A 23494-nucleotide genomic window follows, 5' to 3' on the forward strand; every position below is an offset into this window, starting at 1 on the left:
TGAATTAGAAACTGTTCAAGTAACAAAAATAAAATGAATGTAACCAAAAAGAACTTTGCCTGGCTAAGTTTTACTATTTTCAAATGACAAACCCTTTTCACAACCACAATTAAAAAAAAAACTTGGGATGTTATGTAAAATGTCCAACTCTTGAAACCCATATTTAGGACATAGACAACATATCAAATGTTGAAAATGTCAAATTTTACTAATTTATAGGGAAATGTAAGCACATTTTGAATTTAATGCCAGCAACATGTCTAAAAAAAACTGGTATGGATACAACAAAAGCGCTGGAAAAGTTATGTTATGATAAAGACAACAAAACAAGAGGCACAGTCTCTCTCTTTATACGTTCAGTTCTGTATAGTTATAATGTTGCATCTTATGTTTGTCTTATTCAGAAAGAGAACTCCGGCCTATCAGATGCTGGAAGAGATAAAGGGTCAAGTCAGGCAGAATTCGCTCCTCCTTCAGGCCATACGGATAAGAGAGAATGCAGCTGAAGTTGTAAATGAGGAATTTCAGTTTCCTTTAAGGAGCATGACAGGCATAAAAGATCTGGAGGATAGGCTGTCAAACAGAGACACACAACGTTCTCTAGTAAATTCTAATGATGTTCTGTAACTTCACTTAAAATAATACTAACATATTTATTTAGAGACCTAGACCTGATTTACTGCTGCTTAACACATGATTTGTTTTCATAGACAAGATATCTTACCAGCTTGGGTGGAACATCTGCCAAAGACATTGTCCACAGAATCATGAGGGAAATTATGACCAATGAGTTGGCCAACAATTTTAATTGGCAAGGGAGAGGACAGAAGAGCCCCCTTTTCGCTCTTGCTGGCAAAAGTTGTCATAGGTGATATGTTTTAAAAAAACATTCAAATATTCAAAACTTAGACATAACTTTGAAATAGCAAAAGAGGAAACAACCCCTTACAGTCTCACATAATGTGTCATTGAATGAAATACAAGTCAATGGAAGAATGCCAATTAATCAACTAATCGTACAGAACTCTACAAAATACAACTCAGATGATCTGTCGGCTAACTCTTTCTCTGTTTAATTTTCTTTAATTTCATGCTGACAGATGCAGCCAAAAAACAAGGCACAAAAGTGGTGGAAGCCGAGGAAAAAATTAAAACCTGGCTGAAGTACAGTGGAGACCGAAATGGAGGAAGAAAAAAAAGAGCAACAGAAAAAGGTACACAAGGCCTTTAGTAAGGCCAAGTAATGGTGATGTTTTTTTTTTTGTAAGACTGATCAAATACCTTTGCAAATGGTTGGAGTTTTAAGTAATTTACATTTTGATAATTTTTTTCTTCAACACAGAAAAGCAGATGCCTCCCCCCTCATGCAGATTCCAGCAGCTGCGAAAGTGAATGTAAGTGTCTTCCAATGATTGTTTTTTCTTCCTCTGTCTAACCTACCATTAAACAGAGGCGTATTTCATCTTCACTAGGCATACAGCCTTATCTTCACTGCATGAAGATGTATAAAATATGTGCTACCCCAACATGACCAAACTTTTTTTGAAAATGTCTTGCTGGCATCAAATTCAAAATGGACGTTAAAATGTACCATGAAATACACTGTTAGACTTGTTATGTAGATATGCGGAGTCACTGTAACTACCCCCTTACAATACCATAAGTGTACATGTTTTTTACAGTATGATGCCCTTACCGCAGTTCCATTGTACAGTATGATACTGTAACTTGTATGAAAAATGTGGTGTGGTTGTTTACCACAGAGCTGAAGTTGATGGGCATTTGGTTGGGGAGGGAAGAGGAGGAACAGTCTTGTTTAGAAGCTTTAGAAGATTTGTGAAGGATGATGGAGGGGCCGAACCCATGGTACTTCTGCTTGCTGATCCACATCTGCTTGGGGGTCTCCAATCCAGACAAGAGTATTTATGCTCTGGTGGGGTGGTCCGTACTGAAGAGAAATGGTCATGAGTTTATCTCATCTAACTGTTAACCGACTAACAACTTGTGCAAAAACATAGAATATGACAGTATACATTTCTTTTGAGCAGGCAGGGTACGTAGCTGCACTGTTCTGTCTGTGAACATTTTTCTGATGTGTGAACTATAGTACATCACACAAGAAAATGCTTACCTAGTTTGATGTCTTCCACTCAAATTCGGTGAGCCCTTGGAGGAAGGTGGTGACTTGGGCGATGCTTTTCACTTTGAAGTGGTTCTGAAATAATACTTACTATGAACATTAGGCCTCATTCACCAACCGTTCTTACGAAGAAATGTGTTCTTAAACCCTTCTTACGAACTTTTTACGAAGATTCTGGCATTCACTAATGTTTTCTTAACTTGGATTTGTTCTTAGCTAAGAACAAAATCTACGAACACTGAAAAGCACTCTTACGCACATTTGAGTGATGACAATTTGCTCCAAATGATTGCTTACTGCATTTTATTTAATTCTACAGTCGTTTACAATGATAGTATTGTACTGTAATGTATTTCTGATCATTTGTTGAAAAAGAAAGCATATTATGCAAAAACACACTAACACTATTTGGTGATTGCGGTATTTATAGGGCCAAAATGCAGTGGTAGAATGTAACAAAGTACAAATTCGTCCTAACTGTACTTAAGTACATTTTTCACGTATTGTACTTTACTTAAGTAGACTCAATAGTGCATAGCCTACTTTTGACTTTTACTTTGTTACATTTTGCAGCAATTATCTATACTTTGTACTCCACTACATTTCTACAATGTCCCGTTACATTTTCTGATCAGTTTCCCCCTGCCAAAACGTCTTCCCTGACCATCACACGTTTGTCTCACCAGTGAAGTTTTGTTGCGCGGAGATACGGTATATATGGGGCACCGCCGATCCAAGCCCCTGTGGTGCTGCAGAGCCCGGCGCAGCCTCGGTAATACAGCCCGGTAAAAGTGAAAACGTTTGTTTTATTATTCCCGTTTTTAAATCATAGTTGCTATATCTATTTCTCACCACAGCGTTGTTTACTCCTCCGCCGGGCTGCGTAAAGACGCGTTCATATCTTATTTATTTGGCTGGACCTCTTCACATCTCCCCATTTGCGCTGCTTCACACATTTTATTTGCTTACTTGCATGGTTAAAGAAAATAAAATACATCCATGAATAAAACCAACCGCATTCCGATTCTAACACATTTCCGTTTTATGCTGGTTAGGATAGGAACTTTTTTAAAAAGCCAGGCCTTGTTTGTGGTAGTGGACACCTTATAATTTTACTAAAGTAAATATGTCTCTTGTTATTTGTACTTTGAGATTCAGTACTTCCTCCACCGGCTCCGACAATCTCCGAAAACCTGTCTCCCAGGAGGTGCACAGGAAGTGTCATGTCCTTATATGGGTATTTGCGGGGCGTTTTCTTATGCTAATTAGGAACAACTGGCACGCGGCTTTCAGTTACAAAGACGTGGGATTCATCAATCCTAAAAGAACACAGATGCGTAACATCGTCTGTTTAAGAACACGTCATGAATCCGACGTAGTCTTTTCTTAGAAACCTTCTTAAGAACATATTCAAGAGAAAACTTAGGAAGATATTGGTGAATGAGGCCCATTGTTTACCAAACTAAATATTATTGCCACCAGCATATAACAACAAACAATACTAAGAATTGCATTCATTTCTCAGTAATAATTAACATAGATATATGTTACATTGTAACATATTGCTCAGTAACAAACTAAGAATAAGCCACATCTATTACAGCACACATATCCTTGATGGAGCAAACGTGTAATACACTTGTAATAACTAAGCACGTGGCTCCACAGCGCTGGTCCGTTTATTGGTGATTGCACGCGTTACTAGCAAATTGCCCTAACACAACCTGAATATTAACACGTGGCTACACAAGTAGGCCTAATAAAAATATATCAGCTACGCAATAAGAAACACAGCAAGAGCAATATTATATCTATAATATATCTCTCTCCAAATAAATGTCATGTCGTAACACGGACGAAACTTTCGAATCCACATAGTAGCCGAGTTATTGAAATATGAATAAACGTACTTTTAACATTTACACAGATAACGAGGTAGTAAAACCCACGACAGTTTAGCAAAGTACTGAATAGTTTAAACTTACGTTCTCACGTTACACACATCACTTCAACAAGTCTGAAAATGGGAAAGAAAAGATAAAGAAAGGTCCTTTTTGCAGCTGCTGCAGTCTGTGCCTTTCTTCTGTCTGAGCGCGAGTGATTGGCAGGAGATCAAAGCGATGACTCTCATCACTGATTGGTCAACCATCTCAGGAGCGAGAGCAAGTGTTACTATGGCCTTTTTTTTACACTGACTGTTATTATATATATGAAATAATTAAAATGTATATTTTTAAGTGCATGCATGGGGTTATAAAACACAATAACAAGATAAAAAAAATGCCATGCATTAGTATGCAGGGAACCAGTATGATGTAGATAACTCTTATATTGTTAGAATAACAGATGTATTACAAGTTAATGACATAATATATAGCTAGATAGCTAACAACATTATGTTGTCAAGAAAAACTTAAAGCCATATAAAAGAGTCCTTTAATCAATTGTTTAACGATTGGTCAAATTTAAAGTTAAGCGGCTAGGGAAATAAATACATTTTACTTTCCCCCCATAAACCATGGTAGCTATACATTCAACTCCTAACACCATATTCTTTGAGTTACACAATCTTTAGCTTAGGTCTAAAAAAAAAAAACCATACAGTAAATCACTGTAAATCAAATTTTAATACCCATAATGCAATGCATATTACAGTAATGAACCGGGAAAGAAAATTATGGTACTGTAGAAATTACAGCAAAGTCTAACAGTGTAGTCAAATGTGTAATTTGTGTAGTGTGTAAAAATTTCCTTTTCGCAAATGATCACATTCTGTTTTTCTGTTTGCTGTTTATATATTTTACACCACACCCCAATTTCTTTCTGTTTTGGGTTGTGTAATTAAATAGAACGACACATCTTAAATGTTCTAAAAAGTTCCATTATGTTTGTTGTTTTTTTACAGGAAAAGATGCTGCTACTTCTCCTCCTCTGCTCCGTCTTCATCATAAGAGCCACACACAATCTAATTTGCTTCAAATCTGCAAAAAACTGCAGAATACAGAAGAGAATCTGCACATTTTCTTAGTTTTCAGCTGGGATTTTTTGGCCTTCTTCCGCATTTTCTTTGCCGCCTTTTTGGTTTCCTTGTTGTTGATTTCTTTGACTTTATTTTTTACTTATCTTAGCATTTTTCCACTGACTGCCTTTGTGTTGTTGTTTTTTTCAACTATTTTGTCAATCGGCTCACATCCTGTGTTATTTATTTATTATGTGCTCAAGTTTTTCCAACAACAGCACCACAAGACGTGAACTGCATTAAATTGTAATGTTAATTTTGTTACCAATAAATAGGTTTATTTTTATAACCAATTCAGTTTGTCCGTTGTGCCTGTCGTCTCTTAATGCGTAATGAGAAGGCCATGTCACAATCTTAAAATTTGAGGTAAGGTTGGTAAAACCTATTTAAGTTTAAGTTTGCAGATTTACTATTTATGAAGTTGGCAGATGGTTAAAATAGGCTATATTTTTTAATTTGTTAGAAGATCTGCTGACAGTCTAAAAAAATGGTTGACCCAAAGTTGGCAAAAGGTTGGTAATGTAAATTTTTAGGTTGGCAGAAGGTCGGCTGTCTAATGGTTGGCCCAATGTTGTTTTAGTTTTTTTTAAGTTGGTAAAAGGTTGGTAAAGTATTTTTAGGTTGGCAGAAGGTCTGCTGGCCATCTAATGACATGGTTGGCCCAACGTTGGCCCAACGTTATTTTAGTGGTTTTTGGGTTGGCAGAAGGTCTGCTTGCCATCTAATGAAATGGTTGGCCCAACGTTGGCCCAACGTTATTTTAGTGGTTTTTAAGTTGGCAACAGGTCTGCTTGCCATCTAATGACATGGTTGGCCCAACGTTGGCCCAACGTTGGCCCAACACAACAGCAGACGTTGGGCCAACGTTGGCCCAACGTCTGTTTGCTACCTGGGTAGCTAATGCCAGAGTTGAAAGGCTAACGTTAGCTTCTAATGTTACTAAAACGTAGCAATGTGGAGATTGTTGGAAGAGATGTTAGTTACGTTACTTCAAACTAGCTAACGTTACCTGTCGTGGCATTTGACAGTGTCACAATGTAACGTTATTGCTTTCACGGCTGAACCATGTAGGCTCTAAATGTAAGCTAACTGTTAGCTAACATTACAGGTAATGTCACCTAACGTTAGCTAGGTAGCCGGATAGATACAGTAAGGTTACCTAATAGTATTGATAAGCCCGACATTACCTGCTTTTGAGAAAATATATTTTAGGCCAACCTTAGCTACATAAAGTTTGGCTTACTCAGCTTTCATCTTACCAAATCCGTTTGTTATTTAATATGCAGTACAATTGAGATAGGGGTGGATAAAAAAGGGTGAACTCAACTGTGAGAGCAGTGCAACAACCGGTCAGTCTCTGTTACACGCATACGCTAACTACAATACACAAATACACTGTAAATGAGGTGTTTGTGTGTGTGTGTGTGTGTGTGTGTGTGTGTGTGTGTGTGTGTGTGTGTGTATATATACAGTACAGGCCAAAAGTTTGGACACACCTTCTCATTCAATGCGTTTCCTTTTTATTTTCATGACTATTTACATTGTAGATTCTCACTGAAGGCATCAAAACTATGAATGAACTCATAGTTTTGATGCCTTCAGTGAGAATCTACAATGTAAATAGTCATGAAAATAAAGAAACACATTGAAGGAGAAGGGGGTGTCCAAACTTTGGCCTATATATATATATATAATATATATATATATATATATATATATATATATATATATATATTTTATTTTTTAATAAGTGTAAAGAATTTGTAGAAATAAGTTAATCACTAAATGCATCTATTCACAGTCCCAATGTGTGAGAGAAGAAAAGGGATGTAGTTGTTTGTCGCCTCATTGAGTACCTTGGGGAACATCAAGAAGATCTCATCCAAGATTGCTAGGTATGTTATTAAATGATCGATCAATTCAAGGTATCACATGGTTACACATAGGATTGCCCTGATACAATTGTTTAATTTCTGATAACACACACACACATATATATATATATATACTGTATATATATATATATATACATACATACATACATACATACATAAATGTGTATATGTGTATATATATATATATATATATATATATGTATTACATAGAAACTGTGGATACTTGGCACAGCCACCATTATGGGACAGACATGCCACCCCTTCTAATGTCAGTTTAGTTTGTAATGAGGCAGGAGGTCTATCCACAATTAAAATCATAATGTAAATTGGTTATATTAATAATGCAGGTTTTTAAACCAACATACTTTATGCAAACTTTCTCACATTACTGCTAATCAGTTACTAAAATAGGGTTTTAAAAACATTTGAGGTGAGAAATAGGCAATAAAGTCACAGTTTTAATTTGTCACTGAATTGTATTGAGGTGCTGATTATTAAAAACAAACTCTACTTGGGTTGATTTGGCTTAACCAAGAAAACATGATCAATAAATGTATTGGGATAGTATCTTGTTATTGTCCTTAACTTAAAAGTGCATATTTTTGTTTCTTTTTTTAACATGGAGGATGAAAATGAGGACAACATGGACTAAACCATGAAGGTGCTTGTGATCCATAATCCTGCAGCCAAGGAGCATACAGAAGATGTGTTGATTAGATGGAAACAAAGTGCTGAGCATGTGTGGAAACCGAACCAAGGCATGTGTGCTGTTGATGGGATTGATCTACGCTCTCAAACTTGAGTATTCCAAGAAGCTTGAGTATACTTAAAGTATTTCAGAAACTCTTTTGGTGCTTGACAGAGCAAAGCTGCTCAAGAAGGTCCAGAGCCTCAAAAGTAAGCTAATGATGAACTGTTTGTCATCGTATTCAGGCACAGACTGTTTCCTGGGAACTTACTGTTGGTGCTGAAGAATGCTCACTTTACAATGCAGTCAGACAATTTCATCTCCCAAAGAGCAGTGTCACATTGAAATTCACTACATTCAAATAATGCATATCATCTCATGGATCAATGTTATTCAAAAGATACATATTGGTTGAGCAAGGACTGAACTCAGTGTGTTTCTGACTTGTACTAGGCTGTCAATTCATTAAACCAAAGGGACACGGTGTTGAGATGTGGAAAATGCTGTTTTTTGTTCAGGCACAGACTGACTGGTTATCTTCAACAATCCCATAAGGCTTTGCAAATATCTGCATATGTTCCTCAAACATAAAAAAATGTAAGATGTTCATGTTTGGTATAACAAACAAACTGGAATCCACATATGAAGGGTTTAAGAAACTTGTTTCAGTTGAATATGCAGAGTGGAGAGGGTTCTTTTTGTACCTCCTCCTGTCCTTATTTTTTTTTAACATTTCATTGATTAAAAGAAATTGACATGATCAAATATCTCCTGTGTCTGACAATATTTTTTTTTTAAGTAAAGTTTACCTTCCCTGAATAAGTAATGATTAATTACTCATATTGTTCAATTATTAATAACACTTATTAAGTATTAAGTGCTTACAATCAAGAGGTAATGTTACTTACTTTTTATAAGTAATCAGTTGTGTAATGTATTGAGAAATATTAGGTAGACTTTACCTAATTTCTTTTAGTGTATCATAGCTGTTAAATGTAGATATGCTTCACTCAAAACATGTGGTGAAATCTACCCAAACAGACTGAGTGCAAATTGTTACCTCACATTTATTGAGTAGATTCTATAGGTTGCTTTTTACAGTGTATACTCACCCTTCCTGTCTGATGAGTCAATCATAACTTTCCTGCTTTGGTGGAACCCATGATTTCAGTGAATACCCTGAGGTTTTGAGGGAACTGGTTTTCCCCCGTGCCCCCCTTGACAGACGCCTGCTCCAGCCAATCAGGACCCAAGGTGAAAGAATCTGAGGGGTTCTGCTGACCTGGACCCATGAGAGCACCTGTTTTGGCAGATAACCACCTGCAAGACTTCACCGACAGACACACCTGAGACTCACCTGCACAGGTACGAGCCAGCGCTGCTGCTTTTGTTTTAATACATGCATGATTCATGACAACCGTAGTCAGGATTTATGACTTTTTTATTTCCTCTTTAGGCATGAAACAATATTTTAATTTTGTATTTGTATACATGCATTTGTCAAGGAGTTTTTAATTATTTCATATCCCGGGGGATGGCATGCGTTAGGGTTTTCAACAGAAGAAATTTGTAGGCTATTTAACAAACCAATGAATTAAATGATATATTTTGTGAAAACTATAAACAACATTTTTAATCTTGTTTAAGTAATTAACATATTAATATTCACATATTTTAACATATTCTAATGCATTAACATCCCCAGCTCCCTCTGCATCCTCAGCTCCAGCTCCTACTACATAGAAGCTATTCAATCTTAGTTGTTATGGCTGGCCAGTGGGTGGCAGTGTTCAGCATGGTGCACTAGGGTCTACTGTTCTGGCATGAATATATAAGGAAACTGCTTTTGAATAGCTATGCACTGTCGTGACCACTACACATGGAAGAGTTATTAAGTTGTTTTCTGTGAAATATCTCAAAACTAGACCGCTACGGTTAAGTTTTATTAAAATACAGATTTATTGATCAAACTCATCAACACTGAATCACTTCAGGTGTGTAACAGCCAGGAGAAAACGTGACCTTTGACATTGTAAATGCCTTTTTTTCTTCTTTTTTTTGACCCAGTTTTGTTTATGTTCTGCCTGAACTTGTTTGAAATGTCCTGAAGCGATGGGACTTAAAAGGTTGGACGACTTGAAGCGTCATTCCAGTGAGGGCTGCAACATTTTTCTTTGTTTTTGTCTCGGAGGGAAATTAACATCAAAAGAAAACCTGCAGTACATGCACATATTATTATTATTATTATTATTATTATTATATATACACATAGTGTTAAAATCAGTGCCAATAAGTTTGTGCAACCTCAAGACTCTCACCATAACAAGTGACAATAAAGGTGTGTGTGCCGGGTGTGATTGTGGGAATGGGACAGAAGGACAGCTACGTGGGAGACGAGGCCCAGAGCAAGAGAGGCATCCTGACCCTGAAGTACACCGTCCAGCTCTGCATCATCACCAACTGGGTGACATGGACATTGTAGGGTCCAGTACCTTCTAAAAGCGAGAGTAGGTTTACCCCTTCAGTCTGCAGCAGATCTAACTTAAGGTTTGCTGACTTGGTCTTTAAAGGTTCTACTGCCCCGAGTGGGTCTGTAAACAGGTTGTGCATGCTGGTAAAATGTCTCCATAAATAACATAACAATTAAATCCTTGGAAAAAAAAAATGTTTTTCCATTTAAAGGTTAATTGGCAGTGACATATTATAGAACATGAGCAATATGTGTGCATGAATCTAGTCAAATCTTCACAAATCAACATTTTAAGTCCAGAAATATTACTACATCACTGCTCCCCGTCTTAACTGTCTGGATCAGCGGCTCCAAGATAGCAGCTCTCTCTCCACGTGTTTATCCCTTTAATGTTAATTACCACCCCTCATCCGCTCTGATATCAAACGACCATCTGGACCCCCTTCAACCCTCCTCAGGAGCAGCTGATACTATCTAACTGCAATCATCCTGTTCAGTCTGTTCTCTGCACCTCCATCACTGTGTGGTTTGGATCAGCCACCAAACAGGAACACGACGACTGCAGAGAAAATCATTGGAGCCAAACTGCCCTTCATCTCCAGGATTAATACTCCTCCTCCAGAGTCAGCAGCATCAGTGCAGACCTTACACACCCTGGACTCAACCTGTTTCAGCTTCTGCCCTCTGGTAGGCTCTACAGAACACTGATCACAAAAACAACCAGACACAGTTTCTTTCCACAGGCTCAACACACTTAACTCCAGTCCATAGTGTATTGGATCGATCCCTGTGCAATAACCCCGTAACACCAAGCATCCATCTTTCAGTAAATTATATATATTAAGTGTTAAAAGCATAATTCCAACATGTAAATATTTGTCAAAACTCCTTAAATCTCCTGCAAAATGAAACTCTGCCTTCATGTTATGTCTTCCCAAAATGACGCACATCCATCATATGAATGCCCTTTGCATGGTCAGTGTTACCCTTACTGTGTTTGTACAGTGGTCTATTTTTATACTCAATTAAAAAACACAATGTATACTGTAATGTAAACACTTTCTACAGCTATATCTTTACATGCATCTTCCATAGCTTGTAGAAGAGGTAAATGCGTATGGGGAACGCGGTCATAGACGTTACTGTGAAGTTGCTCAAGTTTGGTTGTAATCTCTCTGCCCAGCCTCCCTCATTGTTAGACCAAAGTGGCCTGAATCTCATCAGAGATTACGACTCATCTTGATCTCACTCTTCCTCTTTCTTGTACTTCTCTTAGTGTACACTCCTCCTGCCTCTCTCCTGTGTTCCAACAGAAGAGCTCTCCTGTGGCCCTTTTATTGCTAAAGCTCCGATTGCTAATGGAACAATTGTGCAACTGTGTTTTTTCCCATGTGAGGATGACCACGTAATGATGAGTGATGATTGGATATACAACAGGATTTTATCTGAAAGGTGCTTTATACGTTTTGCTCACTTATTTTTTGTGAAAATAAAGTTTCAGTTTTTGAGCTGAAAACAAAGTTAATAGGAAGCTGTTATTTTAAAGACAGAGACTTACTGCCAACCATTTTACATACATGTTGTAGAATTCTGAATGACTTGTTTCTTCCTTTTATAAAGCCATTACCATGTAAATAAGCTTGTAGAGACTTGAAACCTGCCAGTCAGTCAACAAGTCCTCATTCCCTCTCAGACTGATTCTCCTCTGCATTACCACAACACTGTGACAAAGATAAAAGGCAGACTGCTGCAGGTTTAACGTCTCTGCATGTTGATTTACTTATAAAAAAGAAATTTCCCGAGGATTCCCGTCCAGCCAGGAAGTTTCTTCTTTGGTCTTTGTGTTGTTGCATGTTAATTAGTTTCAGAGTAAGTGTGTGGTTTGGAAGACCGACTGACTGACTGACTCCTCCAGCTCCCCAAACAGGCCTGAACCAGCTGGAGAATGTGGACAATGTCAGCGCTGCCTGACTCCAGGGCTATGCCGAGGTTAACTGGTGCTGTGACTTCACTGCAGTAAATCCTGAATGTCTAGTATTCTGAAGCAGGACGACGACGTGTAAACATTTAAAACAGCTGCATTCAGGATTTCACTTTGGTTAGCAAAACAAGAACTGACAGTAAAATTCTGTCATTTTCATTGTGAATAATGACTTTTTCTGTGCTGAGCAGTATTCCAATTTAATAATTGATTTTTAGTTTATATTAAATACAGTACAATACCTTTATAGTGTCTCCAAATCCCCTAACCTCCTCCCACCTCGTAATATGTTAGGATTTGGGCGTTGCATATTTTCAGAGGTTGAAGAAGTACTCATACTCAAGTAAAAGCAGCAATATCACAGTGTAAAAATACTCCACTACAAGTTCTGCCATCAAAAATGCTAAATGTACTCAAAAGTTAAAGTACGATGAGGATTTGGTTGTATACAGTAAATTAAGGCATAACATTTATTAAGATTACGCCATTTTTTTAACAGCTCAAGATAATGTAACTCTATACGTATCTGTATTTACAGTATGTATGGTGTTTTTGTTTTACTGCTGCAACAACCAAATTTTCCCGCTGGGGATTAAAAAAGGTGTATCTTATTTTATCGTAATCTATAAGAATATATCATATCCGATAAATTCGACATGTATTTATTTTGCATTTAAACTTTAATATGCAAAGTAACTTCCGCTGTCATAAATAATAAATAATAAATGTAGTGGCATAAAAACATAAATATCTGAAATGTAGAGTAGAAAGGAGCAGAAAATAAAACATGTCTTGTATTGTACTTGAGTAAAGGTGCTGTTTATCTTTGATGCATTATTGGCATCATGCATTATTTTATGACCGTATTTTTATTTTGCAAGTCAAATCAGAATCTGCATGCTTCGGGTAAATGTTGTGGAAATATAAGTATAAATTGTGTGTACACCTGAAGCACAGCAGGAGGGTATGTCCTGTGGTGGAATTTCAGCTGCACTTATGTCCATATAAGGAAAGCAGCAGCACAATGCCTTTGCCAAACTACCCAATCACAAGTAACTATTTTTTCATTTTTGTAGGAGCAAAACAAGAACAGTAGAAGTTCAAATGTTCATTTTGAAGACTGGCTTTCAATCAGCGTGTTAAAGTATTCCTGAGCTCACTAAGGTATTTGATTTTTGGGGGTTTTTTAAGCTTAAAGAAACACTTCCTCATTTAGTTGCATATAACACCCAAACTGAGTTTAGCTGGACTTCAGTGAATCTAACTTCCCCTCTGCAGCAGCAGGTGTGTCATTTAGTGGATCTTCAGCTGCAGTCAAGTCCTTACAAGGACACGATGGGAAGAAGCTTTGGTCCGATATGCAGGGGGAGGGGTCATGCCTAGCGAGGACCGCCCCAAAAGCCCCCACCCCCTCACCCTAAAATCTGAAAAACAGTGTCAGGTAACACGAGTTAGAAGTTTAAAAAAGCAAAAAAGGGTTTTGAAGTTTTTGTCTGCAAAAAAGAACATTGTTAATGCTTCACAAGAGCATAATTCTATGAAAGAGGATCATTTCAGTGGCTGTAATTGAATGTACTGACACATCTCTGCAGGTTCATGATGTGGACAAAATAACAGGAACACCCCTGCAGTACAAAGCTGCAGTCAGCTGTGTTATAAAGCATCAGCACATAGAGATAGTGATACTACTGCACTGTCAAAATAATGTAACATGTCATGCAAATAAATCAAACAATAGATACAAGGTATATATTTGAGCAGTAAATGAGGACGACAACAGTGAGAACATAAAGGAATAGACCAATAGGGTCAGATGAACCTGTTAGGGGGCCCAATGACTTGTGCGTAAGGTCACTGACATCCGGCATATCCTGAACAATCCCTGAAGGGGAATGTCGTAGATATATAGTAGACTATACATACAGTAAAAATAAAAATAGACTGTATCCCGTCTTCTGTTTCAGTCTGGCCACAGCACCTCATCAACATTACAGGCGATGTTCCCCCTGGTCAAGCCAAATGGGAACTTTCGCCAAGCATGGGGAACCCAGCCCTGAAAAAGCTTCTACAGCTTTATCTGCACGTGCATCTGCCATAGCTTGCAGGATTGGTCTACACATACAGTATGGGGATTGCAGTCATAGAGGTTACTTTAAGGCTTCTCAAGTTTGGTTGTACTCTCTGCCCTTGAATGCAGAATATTTAGCAAGTACGTAGAGAAGGAGGAAGAGGAGGAGGATGAAGGACTAAACCGAGCAGTCAGCTGAGGGGTTGGGGATAAAGTGGCTTCCAGTGAACAGGCGATAATTGCTCTGAATTCACAGAAAAACAGTCACTTTTCAAGTTTTTTAAGATTACACTAGAGATTGAAAACTGAAGCCATGTTCACACTGAGGCAGAGAAATCTGAAATCGGTCTTGATTTTTGTGCAAACTTTTTCAGATCCAAGGAGGGTTTGAGAAATCGAACACAAAACACTATACTTCATTGGGCACAAGATGCCAGTTAACACTAAATGAAATACAGTCTAAAACTGTGAAATCATGTATTTATTGGCATTTTATGTGTTTATTCAGGCTGTTCTCATTCACTGTTACTACTACCGCGCTGGCAGGAGGTCGGGGGTGGATGGAGCACAGACTCCCACCCAGGAGATTAGGGATTGTGTCCTGTGTGAAACCAAAAGTCAACATTGACTTAATTGAACTTACTTTTATTCCTTTCTTCATACTTAACCAACACCACACACGTAAGTTACGTAAAAAAATAAGCTCATCATCAGGGGCCGCTCACTACACATTCAACATGTTTAAGAAAGATACATTTCATGGGATTCATTACTAACCACTTTGCAGTCCCATGTGGGTCAATAATTACACAAACATGTGCATCCAAACATTCTTCAAACTCACACAACCTCATTTCGAAACGTCTAGTGGAGACTCCAGAGTTTCCAAAGGTCCCAAACAAGCTATAATTTGGGACGATATGTGTCAAATTGTGCACAAGACTTGTTCAATAAAGAAGAGAAGACAACAGAGGAGCATGAATATTGTAATGAGTCAAACTCTAAACTCACATTGACAGTCCTGATTTGCAGGATTTTTCTTGCAGCTTGAAACCATACCAAAACAACCGACATTCACACTGGAGTTTCTGTCCCTACCATTTTGTATGAAAATCAGATAGCATCGTCTCTGGCAGAGTGAAGAACCTGAAAAACAAAACACGTACATGAAAAAAAGAGCCGACAGTCAAATCTCTTCCTCACCGTTTCCAACACAACTCTTTATAGTGAGCGATACATTGTGTAAACGTGTATCAAAGGAAATGCATTGGATGTGAAACTGTACATTGAAAACTTTAGCACTCAAATACCATGACCTGAAGTAAATACAGTTGCAAACAAGCTTAAGATGTATTATATAATGTATAACATTTGAATAAATCTCAATAACTGAAAGCTTTATTTAAAATGATGTTTGATATTAACATTGAATCAAATGTTGTCCCATTATGCAGCTTTCAGACACTTTCAGCTTCTTGTTTGTTTCCTCCGCTAACAAAACTAAATGGTGTCCCTTTGGTGTAAAACCCCGTCCTGTGCAGGAGTTACTTCAAGCTAACTGCAGTTAGAAAGAGTCACTCAGACTCAGGGTGTCCTGGGGGCCTTGTTGTTTAAGATGCTGACAGTGTTATCACTATTTGAGTCTGGCTGCATTAGGAGCTTTCATATCACCTCTCTACTGTCAATGTGATGAGAAGGCGTATAAAAAGCATGATACTTTTAAGGACATTTTGCATGTCAAGTAGACAAATTTTAAGCTTTTTGCGGACTAACCAGGACTGCAACTGACGATTAACGATTCATCAGACAATTACTCGTCGTTTGGTCTATAAAAAAATGAAAAGCTCAAATAAAAATATACATTAGCCCAGAGTAATGCCCACAAATCCAACCAACAATCCAAAACACAAACATATTCAGTCTACAAAGTTTTTTAACAGAGAAAGCAGCAAATCCTCACATTAGATTTCTGCTTAAAAATGACTCAAACAGTTACTGTCTGTCGATGGACTAATTGATAATGGCTGGAGTTTAAATTCTGTGTACTAAACTCAATGGGCAGCACCAAAGACACATATATTCCTCTGCTCTGACAGCAGAATATTATCATAAAAACACCTTTAATCCACATCCTTCATTATAATTCCTGTTATCCTAAAAAACTGAAGTGGGATTATTCTATGATGTAGGTCAATACGGTAAAAATTAGATTAATATGAAAAAGAGACATTTTACAAAACAGTTTTAATAACTGGCTCATAAATTTAGAATAAATAAACAAGTACAGATTCTGACCCTCTAAAAGCAGTGGTGGGCAAACAGCGGCCCATGGGCCAAATCTGGCCCTCCAATGAAAGTCAAACTTTTCCCCATCTAGTTTGCATCCAAACATTTGAATATTTTTTCACAAATCTCCTGCAGGTAACAATGTTAACAACAAGGCTTAAGTGAATACAAAATATTCTAAAACAACAAACCAATGTCAAGTTTTAACACCAAGAAGGAACGGAGCAACGGTCTTTCTGATTTTAAGTTAAAAGCAGCTTTGTTTTTAAATGGTGTCACAGAAAGTTTGGACACAAAAAAAAAGAAAGCTAAAAGAATAAGAACAAAACAAAACCAGGCAAATTCTGCATGGCTGCCAAGAATTTCAATCAAAACAGAAGTAGCCTACAAGTGTATTGGTGCTGGGAAATGATTATTATAACAAAAAGAAGAAAACAAACAAACAAACAAAAAAAACTAAAAATGTCTTAAAGGTTTTTCCTTATTTGCACGGCAGGTGCAATATTCTTTTAAATAATAGTGAAATTAAGTTTCTACAACCCTGATAGCAGCTATAATCACTACTTTGTATAATATCAATGTATGAAATAAATGTGAAAAGTTTCACTGGATGAACATCGATGAACCAGAGAATAATCAGCTGAATCTGCAGCTTCCCTGAAGCTTTAGTAAGTTTCAGCTCATTGTTTATCTGTCCAGCTCGGCCACAACTTTACTGTTCTGTTTCACTCTCAGCGCTCAAAAAACAACTGCACACTACCTGTTCAGCAGCAAACAGACACAGTTAGAGACGAGCCGGTGAACATAGGGACGCATTTAGCAGTTATACAGACACATATTTCTTCAGGACTTGGTCTAGACCACATGTGTCAAACTCAAAGCCGGCCCCTTGCAAATTTTGATCCGGCCCGCATATCAATTTAGGTTCACAGCAAATTTTGGCCCGACTAGTTGTGCACCAAACCAAAGAAATTAGGAAATTGTTTTTCATACTAATACTAATTATGCGACACTGCCATGCAGAATTTGATAGATTTGCCAACTTTGAGACTCAGAATTCCCCACAGAAGCAGAGAGTTTTTTAATATTCAGGCTGTGAAACAGGTTGTGGTGAGTCAGCTGGGTGGTAGCTGCTTTTAAAAATGTAATGTTTGTTTTTCATGACTTGCTAAATTCTACGATGGCTGAGAAACTTTTTTGCTGACTTTTATTAACTGTATTTGGGCTACAATCTGGCACTTTTACGTGTACTGCTGTACATGTTCATTAAATGTGCATTGTCCTGAAAATAATTTTTTTTTGTTAAATAAAAGCATGTCAATAAACTTGTCTGGCCCTTATTGTGATCGTCATTTCCAGTGTGGCCCTTAGTGAAATTGAGTTTGACACCCCTGGTCTAGACCAAAACCAGCTAAAAGAGAGAGAATATTGTTGACCATCCTTCATCAGGGGGACACTAACACAATACTTCTTAATGATCCTAATGGGGTTTGCTAGCACCAACTGATGTTGGTTTTCACAACTAGTTCCTGCTGAAAACAAGTGGATAAAAACAGAAGTTGAGCACATCTGAAAATGAGCTTCAGGGGCTTTAAGGTTTAAAGAGAAGGAGTTATCTTTATTTGTGAAATAAGCTATTTTATATAAACATGTTCTGCAAGTTCTCTCTTCCGGCAGCAAACATAGCATATTTGTATAAAGAAGTATTCATTTGGTTGAGAATAGCTTGTTGGTTTCTGAGAAACCGTCACCTCCACTACTCACCCTTCCGGTCTGGCGAGCCAATCATAGCTCTCCGGCTCTGGTGGGAACCCTGAGCGTTTTTTTTGTTTTTGTTTTCCCTGACAGATGCCTGCTCCAGCCAATCACGACGCGAGCTGAGAGAATCTGAGGGATCTTTTTCACATGGACCAATGAGAGCGCCAGCTGAGAGAAGGTGACCTTTTATGGACAACGCGAGCAGTCCCGCGTGCGCGAATAAAAACCGGCGCTGTTTGGCTCGAGATGCAGCATTCTCCAGCACAGCTGTGACAGGTAAACACTCGCAAGACTTCATCGGCAGACACACCCGAGACTCACCTGCACAGGTAAGAGCTGTTTCTGACTGGTTTTAAGTTAAGTTTTTTTTTTTTTGTGAAACCTCTCTAAACTAAACTGCTACAGTTGGGTCTTATTAAAAGATGTGTTGATCAAGACTCAACACACAATCACTTCAGGTGTGGGACAGGCAGGTGATGACCAGCATCGCGGACATTTTAAACGCCTTTTACTCTGCTTTAGAAATTAATTTGTCAGTTTTATCCAGCCCTCTGAACTAAGAGTTCTCATCCGTTAGTTATTTTTCAGTGTTAATTGGGCTTTCTGACCGGGTCAACATAGGCTACTGCAAGTACTTCTCTAACGTATCTGGACACAAACTGCCCTAGTTCCGTTAAAGAGTTAATTTAATCTAATGTGGATGCTATCAGCTTGTCATTGACAAGATCTCTGCAAGTTGTTGACTCTCAATCAGAATTTCCCAGCAGCTAAAACTGCAGTTTAAAAAGGCCATTAATAAAAGTTAGTTACGAACTGTAGAGCATGTAGGCTAAGTGTAACTGGAGACAGATGAGCAGTAACCAAAGAAACTTAACTTAAACACTTTAAGGATATTTCTTCCTTTTTGAAGTTACTTTTTTTTTTTTAAACCTTTAGTTAAAATGCGGCAAATCATTGTATAGTACTTTTCTTTTTTTCTTTTTTTTAAATAAAAGTTCTGAACTGCAAAAGATTGAGACCAACTTGTGCTTGAGTATTTTTTTAAATTTTAGTTTTGGGACTTTTTCAGTAGATCTATAAGTTGTGTATGTCCAAATAAGGGCTTCTCCTTTTCGGTATCTCACACTTCCTGTTTTAAACTCAAAACAAAACCTCCTGAATTATAATGAATGTATTTATTGCTCAGTAACAGCCTGTGTGCTGCCATTTACTTTGACTCTTCTCACATGCGGTCATTAAAGGGTGCAGTTAAAGTATATAAAGACCTAATATACAGAATATTGCCTCAAAGTCTGTCTGTCTGGAGTTTTGTTCTGCCTGAATTTGTTTAAAATGTCCTAAAGTGATGGGACAAAAGGTCAAGAGTTTATCAGGTTGGATGACTTGAAGCCCCATGTCTAACACATCAGTCATTCTAATGAGGGACGGCTGTAAAATCTTAAATTTTTGTCTGAGGCTATTTAACCTCAAGAGGTACCCTGCAGCGAATCCACCTATTACACAAACAAATCCGTGCTGAAATGTTTATGCAACCTCTTTACTCATCATGCCGACAGGTGTTGCATCAGTGAGTTTCAAAATTGAGTGAGCTGGCAGGAAAAGATGAAATAACCTTGCTGCTAATTTCGGATATTTTCTTAAAACTTTACTGAAAACGGTTTACGGACACCGCAAATTAATACAAAAAAATTGGACAAGAAAAGCCAAAGCTATTGTGTTATGGGAGAAAACAAGCAACATGTTGCATTAATCTAAATGTTTCCTTTTCAGCCATGGAAGATGACGTTGCAGCCCTCGTTGTTGACAATGGCTCCGGCATGTGTAAGGCCGGTTTTGCCGGAGACGATGCTCCCCGTGCCGTCTTCCCCTCCATCGTTGGTCGCCCTAGACATCAGGTACCAACATCGCATAAACGTCACCTGTGTGTCATGACTATAAAATCTAACCAGCAGGTGAATGCAGTTTAACAAGTGACAGTAACTGGGTGTTTGTGTGTGTGTGCAGGGTGTGATGGTGGGAATGGGACAGAAGGACAGCTACGTGGGAGACGAGGCCCAGAGCAAGAGGGGCATCCTGACCCTGAAGTACCCCATCGAGCACGGCATCGTCACCAACTGGGATGACATGGAGAAGGTGAGATCCTGTTTACCGGAGTTTCACATCTGGAGCTCAGATCAACATCTGTCATTGGAGGTTCAGACAGTCTTGTTACTGTTTGGCCTATTGTCTGTGCTGCTGCTGTTCAAACCAAAACCACTGCACAGAAAATTGCATGTAAAATTAGTATGACATCCCCTTTTATTTTATTTTTTTTAATTATTAGAATCAATATTATCTTTTTGCAGGATTTTCATAGGTATTATGTAGCAAGTATCAAAAGTAATGGTAATGCTGATATTGAATTAATGTGCAATTTTCTGCTGGATATCTTAATCTATAATCAATTATTTCCATTAATCAAACTTAAACATGTAGTGGAGTAATATGTACAGTATCTCTTACTACACTGTAGGATATTGTATCATTCAATAGAATTATTAGTAAATGAAGTACCTCAAAATGTATTTGGGGGGGAAAAAAAAAATCACAAAGTGAAAGCTGCCCTCAGCCACAGTTTTGACTCGTCCTGGATTTTATTTGAACACTTGTTTTATACAGTAATGCAACAAGCTTTTATAATTGTCTGTCAAACTAAGCAGCTGTTCTGTCCAAACAGATCTGGCATCACACCTTCTACAACGAGCTCCGTGTTGCCCCAGAGGAGCATCCCGTCCTGCTGACCGAAGCTCCACTCAACCCCAAGGCCAACAGGGAGAAGATGACCCAGGTGTGTTCATGCGCTCTTTAAACTCTGAGACTCTGAACATATTCTGAGACTATCGTACTGGGCAATGAGCTACAGGGTTTTTGTTCTTCAGTTGTCCTGGCTTCACGGTGACACCTGTTGTCTTTTCTCTTTGGTCCAGATCATGTTCGAGACGTTCAACTGTCCTGCCATGTATGTGGCCATCCAGGCCGTCCTATCGCTGTACGCCTCCGGTCGTACCACAGGTGAGAACTCGGACGCAAGCATGTCTCTCTAAGCTAACCTGGAACATCCTAAGACCTTTTTAATAGGTCACAAAATGACAGGACATTGGGTTTAGTAGTCAATTTTCTTGGCACATCTGTTGGCCATGAGAGGAAAAACATAGTATTGAACATGGTTGCTGATAAGTGAATTAAAAAAATGTTTGTTTTTATATATATTTTTTCTTATCTTGCAGGTATTGTGATGGACTCCGGTGACGGTGTCAGCCACACTGTGCCCATCTATGAGGGTTATGCTCTGCCTCACGCCATCCTGCGTCTGGACCTGGCTGGAAGAGATCTGACCGACTATCTGATGAAGATCCTCACAGAGCGAGGCTACAGCTTCACCACCACTGGTATGGGTTTCGCTCAAATTGTATAGACTCAATTTGTAATCTAACTTTCTTTACAAAAACAAAGTGTAACCTCAGAAGATTCTACTTTCATTTTGTAACCCAAAATATTTTCACTCTTTAACTTCAGCCGAGCGTGAGATCGTGCGTGACATTAAGGAGAAGCTGTGCTACGTGGCTCTGGACTTTGAGCAGGAGATGCAGACAGCTTCAGCCTCTTCCACCCTGGAGAAGAGCTACGAGCTTCCTGATGGACAGGTCATCACTATCGGCAACGAGAGGTTCCGTTGCCCCGAGACTCTCTTCCAGCCTTCATTTATTGGTGGGTATTGCGTTTTAACAATCAGACTGTATCTTTACAGAAAATAATAAAAAATAAAAAAATACTGACTAGTGCCTGGAAAATGACCCTTTTATCACAAAGTGTTTTCAAAAATGCATATTATCAGGAGGCACACTGGTCTTGCCTCCTGGTATTGCTTCCTTGAGTTCTTGGTCAATCTTGAGGATTATCTATCTTTTTAATTCTTTCCTCCTTGAAGCAAATTCGGTCAACATCAGATTCAAAGTCCCATCAGACAGTCAAATAGCTTGTTCTGATTAATCTGAGCCTTAGGACTTAAATATTTTGACCAATCACTCTGCCACTTCCATCAGGGTGCCGTCCGGATTAGTTTGGTTCGTTTTGGTCTTGTAGGAGCATCAACATTAGAGTTTAATTGGTCACTAACTCTTGTTCTGTCCGTGTGTTCAGGAATGGAGTCCGCCGGCATCCACGAGACGACCTACAACAGCATCATGAAGTGCGACGTGGACATCCGTAAGGACCTGTATGCGAACACCGTGCTCTCCGGTGGCACCACCATGTACCCTGGCATCGCTGACCGCATGCAGAAGGAGATCTCCGCCCTGGCCCCACCCACTATGAAAATCAAGGTATAGTTACAATATCAAATAAATCTCCGGAACATTTTATTTTCCATGGGTTATATGGCAGTATCCATAATAAAACCTTTGCAATGTTCAGTCCAGAAATATTACTGCATCACTGCTCCCTGTCTTACCTGTTCTCTCCCCTCCAGATCATCGCTCCCCCAGAGAGGAAGTACTCCGTCTGGATCGGCGGCTCCATCCTGGCCTCCCTCTCCACCTTCCAGCAGATGTGGATCAGCAAGCAGGAGTACGATGAGTCTGGCCCCTCCATCGTCCACCGCAAGTGCTTCTAGAAAGCTCCCTGTCCTCCTCCTCTGCCCTGGCAGAGAACTGTTCCATCCAACTAGAACTGTCTCTGGTTAAACGTGTTAACAGACTGAAAGATGCCACACAAGATGAATCAAGCGACTGCAACTGTACATTTTTAATGTCTCGGCTCGGCAGATCCTCAGCAACTCTCAGAACCTCCTACAAACACAGTTTCTGAATATGTTCCTTAAACTCCACTCGCAGCTTACACTCTGCTGGTGTTAACTACTGATGGTCAAAACAGTATTATCACTGAATATCTTTTCTACCAGTGTCGAGCTGTATCTATGTTCCACAGCAATGTTTACTGAGCAATAAAATGCCATTTATGTTTACAGCTTTTCTAATGTCATTGAGTTCACAAATTTTAAATGGTTTCGTGCAAGTTCCTTATCACAATAGATGCTTTACATCAAAGCACATTTTTACAGGATTTTTACACAAGTGACCTGTCTCCTCACGTTTACACATCTGTTAGATTTACACACTAACAGCTTCTCACTGTCCAGCTGCCACGAAATG

General features: G+C 38.6%; 1 protein-coding gene and 2 long non-coding RNA genes across 3 annotated transcripts; 2 read left to right on the forward strand and 1 right to left on the reverse strand.

Moving 5' to 3' along the window:
- Nucleotides 1-843: 843 nt before the first annotated feature.
- LOC120560848 lies at nucleotides 844-5452 on the forward strand. The gene is made up of 4 exons (XR_005639524.1): nucleotides 844-868; nucleotides 1101-1214; nucleotides 1343-1394; nucleotides 5046-5452. It is a non-coding gene; the product is annotated as an uncharacterized LOC120560848 (long non-coding RNA).
- LOC120560849 lies at nucleotides 1807-4326 on the reverse strand. Its single transcript, XR_005639525.1, has 3 exons — nucleotides 4126-4326; nucleotides 2132-2215; nucleotides 1807-1948 (listed from the first exon to the last, which is right to left on the reverse strand). It is a non-coding gene; the product is annotated as an uncharacterized LOC120560849 (long non-coding RNA).
- Nucleotides 5453-18478: 13026 nt separating the features above from the next.
- LOC120560850 (actin, non-muscle 6.2-like) lies at nucleotides 18479-22969 on the forward strand. Its single transcript, XM_039803730.1, is given in 10 exon segments — nucleotides 18479-18560; nucleotides 18563-18634; nucleotides 20076-20200; nucleotides 20310-20438; nucleotides 21022-21132; nucleotides 21272-21356; nucleotides 21572-21733; nucleotides 21861-22052; nucleotides 22485-22666; nucleotides 22813-22969. Coding segments are annotated over 10 exon segments (1269 nt in total). The 5' UTR covers nucleotides 18479-18493; the 3' UTR covers nucleotides 22957-22969.
- The last annotated feature ends 525 nt before the right edge of the window (nucleotides 22970-23494 follow it).

This window comes from Perca fluviatilis, chromosome 6, assembly GCF_010015445.1.
Source record: "Perca fluviatilis chromosome 6, GENO_Pfluv_1.0, whole genome shotgun sequence".
In the NCBI taxonomy this organism is placed as follows: Eukaryota; Metazoa; Chordata; class Actinopteri; order Perciformes; family Percidae; genus Perca; species Perca fluviatilis.